The sequence below is a fragment of the Borostomias antarcticus genome (assembly GCF_949987555.1).
Source record: "Borostomias antarcticus genome assembly, chromosome: 18".
Taxonomy (NCBI): domain Eukaryota; kingdom Metazoa; phylum Chordata; class Actinopteri; order Stomiiformes; family Stomiidae; genus Borostomias; species Borostomias antarcticus.
Window position 1 is genome coordinate 15,050,996 of NC_140251.1, and position 5,956 is coordinate 15,056,951.

At 51.0% G+C, this 5,956-nt stretch overlaps 1 protein-coding gene across 1 annotated transcript in view; it reads right to left on the reverse strand.

The window, feature by feature from the left end:
- Positions 1–868: 868 nt before the first annotated feature.
- The window catches only part of prickle1a (prickle homolog 1a), a gene marked incomplete at both ends in the record, with an annotated part of 8,924 nt that continues 3,836 nt past the window's right edge, over positions 869–5,956 (reverse strand). Inside the window, 5 exons of the mRNA XM_084452894.1 lie at positions 869–1,803; positions 2,176–3,069; positions 3,353–3,539; positions 3,750–3,953; positions 5,461–5,598. Of these exons, the coding sequence (XP_084309020.1) occupies positions 869–1,803; positions 2,176–3,069; positions 3,353–3,539; positions 3,750–3,953; positions 5,461–5,598 (2,358 nt within the window). The remainder of the gene's footprint in view (positions 1,804–2,175; positions 3,070–3,352; positions 3,540–3,749; positions 3,954–5,460; positions 5,599–5,956) is intronic.

The following is a 5,956-nucleotide window of genomic DNA, read 5'->3' on the forward strand; positions in this document are numbered from 1 at the left end:
TAACCTGCCTTTCTTGGGAAGAATAAAAGTGCCGAATGACACATGGAATTGAAATACTTGTCTGTTGGCACACCCTTACCAACCCATTTTGGGATTTGAACCATGCCACCAGAATAACAAGTCTCTCTTCATAATATATTTTTTTATTACAATTATCGTCAATCTTAGCCTTATATTCCAGTTTTTACATTTATACAGATTACAATGATCTGTTTACATAACAATATGACCCATAAATAAAATAGTCCACCCAACCAGGCCCTATATAATACATAATGGTGTCACCCAAGTGTCAGGGTTGCATAAGGCTAAATTAAAAAGTAGCACATACAGGATGTTGATAGTAAGGGTCATACTCTGTCAAGCCTCTGTTGACAGTACATCATTATTTCATGTTTAAGACCCTGATTAACAAAAGAGACTGGGATAACTGCCAACAGTTTAATCTCAATGCCATTCCACTACAAAAAGCTTTTGGAACTCTGGGGTATAAAAAATATCCGTTATGTATCTGAACTTTACAATATATACATTAATATCTGCACTGTTAAATAATCATTTCAGTTAGTCTCTAGATGTTGCTTTATAAATACATTTTGCTTTGAATTACTTTGTTACTTTGTTGGCAGTTGATAATATTGCATTATTGATTACACCATCAAAATGTATTATTTGTGTTAGAATTCCATCAATAGGGGATGCAGACCAGTGCTATGTTTATATGTACATCCAGTTGGCGAAAGTACTCATGGCGTTCGTAGCAAGAAGCAGGCTGTTTTCATATTTCAGATAGTGGCAATGAGATACAGGGGGTAGATCACTACAGAGTATCATTTAAAGCAGGGGACCAATGCAACACAAAAAAGTCTTATGAAATAATACAGTTCTTGCCCTTGTGCCCCTTCTTGTTTTTGGACTTAGTCCGTGGGCTGTAAGGGGGGGAGGGCAGCCCTGCCACAGGGCTGGGCAGGTTGTCAGCGTAGTAGTGTCTGTGGGGCCTGGGTTGAGGGATGGGCTGGCCCAGGAAGAAGCCCTCCTCCTCGGACTCGGAGGACGAAGAGGAGCAGGTGGAGCACCAGTCGTCATCCTCCCCGCAAAGCCCCAGGAACCTCTCCATGGCAGGACCCTGCAGGCCATAGTCTGAGGTGGCGTGGGGTTGAGGAGGATGGGCGTGGTGGTGGGGCTGGCCATAGCCCTGCTGGCCGGCCAGGAAGGCCTGGGGCCCCTTCTGGCTGAGGGCATGCCCTCTGTGGTCCTCTCTGTAGACCGTGCAGGCCTTGTCCTTGGGCACCAGGTGGAGAGCGTTGTCCGAGCGGGACTTGCGACTGCGGTGCCTCCTGTGGTGGCTGTGATGACGATGATGGTGATGATGGTGGCCAGCGCGTAACTCCTGATCTTGCTCCTCAAAGTGGTACGCCCGTCGCCGGGTCCGCTCACTCATGGGGGGCTGGCGAACCGGCAGGTCGCCATAGCGACTGTTGTCCACAACGTCGTCGGAAAACTTGACCTGCTGGGGCCTGGACTGGGAGCGTGTCCTCCTCAGCGCAGGGAGGTGAGGGGGTTTGGGCCTCTCCTCTGGGAGAGGGTCCTCCTCCTCCTCATCTTCCTCAGGTACATTCTCCTTCACCTCCTGCTCCAGCTCAGATGTAAGGCTCTTCAGGGAACTGGCACTTCTGTGTAACATGGAGGAGTTGAGGGTTCCCATGTTGCTGGTTTTCTCACAGTCCTCTGTGTCCAGCTCCTGGAAGTTCTGTAAGGAGTACACCAGCGGCCTGTCCCTACTGTCGCCATCAACTGAGGCCCCTGTAAGAAGAGGGAAAAACAATGAGGCGAGACGTACTGCATCTACAAAGTGTTTAGTCTCGCCCTCCACAATTCTATTTCTGGAGGTTTTAAAACGGAAGGTGAGTTAGGGACTGTGTATTTTAGGAGCTCAGTAGAATCATATCTCTCTTTTTTTTATAAAGATATATTTTTAGGGCTTTTCAGCTTTAATGGGACAGGACAGTTTGAGAGAGACAGGAAACGTGGGGGAGAGAGAGAGGGGAGGACATGCGGCACAGGACCCAAGCCGGGAATCGAACCCGGGTCCGCCGGGCAAAGGACTAGCCTTCATATGGGGTGCGCCTTACCCGGTGAGCTACCGGGGCGCCCCAGTAGAATCCTATCTCTTACCAGTAATATTGGAAAGTGCCAGTGAGTCCATGGAGTCTCGTACGCTCTGCTCCGTCTGCTTCAGCTGGTCCGTGATGCACTCCAGGGAGTCATCGTACCACTGCTTCTCCTCCCTCTGGAAGACTGGCCTGGCTCCGTGCTCCAGCTCCAGCTCCTGGATCTTCCTGCTGCTGGCTGGGCCCGGGTGGCTGCCGTAGGCCGAGTCCCCAAGCCCGTCCTGGGACTGGGCCCAGTACATGTCAGCCTGGTACTTCTTACTGGCCAGGCTCTGGCTACCCCCTCTGCCTCCACCTCCAACACCTCCAACACCAACGCTCCCAGCCTTGACCTCCTGCTTCAGCTTGACCTCAGCCTCTGTCATCCACAGGTCAGTCGGCCGAGGGTCGTCGGCCTGCTGGAAGACCCCGTGCTCGCCGAACTTGAGCAGCAGCTGGGTCATGTAGTCCTCATGCTCGGCCCACTCCTCCTCCTGGTCCTCGGGGGCCTCGGTGTCCTCGCCGCGGCCCCGCCAGAAGCGCTCGTCCGACAGGCTCATGTGGACCAACTTGTTGGTGAGGGTGTCGCTGTCCGCGTCAGCGGTGAAGCCGGGGAACTTGTAGTTGACCGAGGGCGAGAAGAGGAGCGACTGGCGGCACTGGTCGGCCGAGCGGCTGCTCTTCCCCATGCGCACGCTGCGGCGAGACTCGCGGGAGCGCGCCGACTGGAAGGCGGAGTCGGAGGAGTCGGAGGCGTGGACGTCTTCGCCCAGGCTGCAGGTCTTGGAGCAGTAGATGCGACCTTGGCGGGGCAGGAAGGGGCAGCCCAGCAGGGAGCTCTTACACTGGGCACAGCTGAAGCAGCTCTCAGTGGCGTGCCAGTGGAGCCCGTCGTAGGTCATCTGGGCATGGTCCACACCTGGTCGGAAAAGAGAGAGAGGTTGGAGTGAACGTACTCTACATATATGTAGGAGAGGAATATCATATGAGCCATTACTTGTGTGATATACGGAATAATTTGCAGGTGTCAAGTGTGGCGGCCTGACAGAATCCCAGAAATGCACTGTTAACACCCACAAAGTGTCTTATCAAACAGCGTGCCATTTCAGTGCATTATTTTGACAGTAGCAAAAGCAGTGAAGTACTGCGACAATCTGACAACCGTCCAGTCCGAGTGGCCACCTCCAGGGGTAGAGTCTTACCAATGTGTTCTCCACAGGCCTCACAGTACTCGGCATAGAGCGACTCGAAACAGCCGCAGCAATATGGCCGCCCGTCCTTCATGATGTAGCGCTGGCCGCCCAGCACGGTCTCACACTCGAAACAGGAGAAGTGCTTCATGTGCCAGTGGCGGCCCTCCGCCTCGGTGCACTCGTCGGCAAAGATGATCTGAGGAAACAAACAAACCGTTAGGATTGTAAACGTAAGCGTCGATGCACCAACGAACGCTTGGGTCAGTCATCACACGCTTTAACGTACAGATTTCGAAGACCGTGAGGATCTCCGATGTGTTTGAACACTGTCAAACTAAAGGCTGAGCTGTGATGTTCGAGTGTTTTCTCAGTCAGACAGTGGTCAGTAGTGTGTTCCCTATCTCACCTCATCGCAGGCCGAGCAGCGAGGTTTGAGCAGCTCGGCGTGGTGTCGGCCACAGTGGACCTTGCCGTCCTGGTAGAAGTAGATGAGGTCCACCAGCAACTCGCTACAGGTGGAGCAGGCAAAGCATGCTGGGTGCCAGCACAGTCCTGGGCCTGCTCTGGAGGCGAACACCGCCATCTCTCCGCCGTTGATGTTCTCGCCGCACTGCAAACGGACATGGAACGGACAAAGGAACACATAAGCTTCACTTTGTTCTAGGGATGCACGATATGCAAAACAGCCGATAATTTTTAGCTAGCTGCTGTTGTGGGTGTTGTTTTTGAGAGGAAACAATGCAGTAAATCTATGATTTATCTTTCTGTTTTGGAAATAAAGACGGTGTTTCCATGTGTTTTTCAGTATGTATAAAAAAAGAATTATCATAGAAACTTGTTTTTATACAGAACATATCGACATCGGTAAATATCGGTTATCGGCCATGACAGCAATGTTAATATCTGTTATCGATATCGGCCAAAATGTTCATATCGGTGCATCCCTACTTTGTTCATACTGCTATGGTGTGTCGTTATTGCAGAAATGTGCGTCAGTTTCGTGACCTCTACAAACATGGATTTTGTAACTGCCATGAATCAGTTTGAGAAGCATTATAACCATTAATCTGTCAATTACGCAATCACAAATGATACTGTGACATCTATGGCCTTGTCCAAGCCTTATGCAACAACATACATGGACTGTTGGGGTTAGCAACAGTATCCTATTTGGCTTCCACCATGGAAACTAGAGGGTCATGACCACTGAGTCCCATTGGTGTACACAGAGACAGAGCAGAGGGGGCGGGGCAGAGATACAGTACAAGGCCCAGTCGCCTCCATCTGTGTGTAGCCATGTCAGTTCATGTGGCATCTGTTAACTGAGGGAATTATGACCGCAGGGCCTGTGGTTGCACTGCGGTCGATGTGTGTTTCGCTTCTCTCTCCCCTCGGTCTGGGTGCCATGTGGGGACACACACACACAAACACACACACACACACACACACAGAAGCATAGTCATAGGGACCCCAGTCACATGGAAAAGAGCCAGGCTGTCAAATAGGCTCATGCAGAGAGGAGAGAAAGAAAAGTCTTTATCTGGGAGGGGAGTGAGGTCGAGAGAAGAGCAGCCGTGCTGGGACCGTGTTTTGACAAGGTTTAACGGTCACCCCCGGGCTGCTCGCAAACCGTTGTAAATAGTGAATAAAACATTGTGCCGAAACATAGGACCAACACACTGGAACAGCAAACAGGTCAAGAGAGGCTTTTTGCGTCTGTCTGCATGGCTGCAAATCCGGCATATGTTTCAGGATCTCTTACACAGCATGGTTGATATACGCAGCTTTTTTTGTGTGCCTGATACTCACGGAGGGACAGGAAGTTGAGGAGAGCCTATAGCTCTCTAGTTTAGTTTAGTTTATTTAGTCCTTTTCAGGAAATTCATATTTACAGTCAGTGCTTAAAAGTGCAGTTAAGACAACAAGGGCAATAGACTCTACTACGTGCTTCTCAATATACAGTGGTTTATGGTATGTGTGTGTGTGTGTGTGTCCGTGTGTCCGTCCGTGTGTGTGTGTGTGTATGTGTGTGTGTGTGTGTCTGTGTGTGTGTGTGTGTATGTGTGTGTGTGCGTGTGTGTGTATGTGTGTGTGTGTGGATAGGACGGTGTACGTACGTGCTCACAGACGCTGTGTAGAAGTGCCCGGGGCAGCAGTTTGAGTGTGCCCCTCCCCAGCGCCTCCTTCTTCCGCTGGACACTGAACATGTGCAGCTCCTTCTTCTCCTCCTCGCTGAGGGCCTGGCAGTACCGCACCTGGGGGAGCAGAGAGGAGGAGCAGAGGAGAGGAGGAAGGAGGAGAGGAGGAAGGAGATGTTAGTGAAACAACATCTCAGGGTTTTTCCGTCCATGCTTGAGCTGTAGCATCACGTTTGTTAATAGGAACTAACAATGAAGGTTAACTGCCCAAAACGGGGTCAGTCTTCATCGTGACAAACTAATTCGAAGTGAAGTGCTACATAGGTCAGTTCGGTTGGAGACGTGTCCCATTCGGCGCAGTTCATACTGAGAAATGTCCAACAAAGACCACTCCTGACCCCTGCCTGCCCTTACAACCCCCGCACCCCCCACCCCCTTCTGAAAACATTTTTTTTACAACACCCTCTTTTTTTTG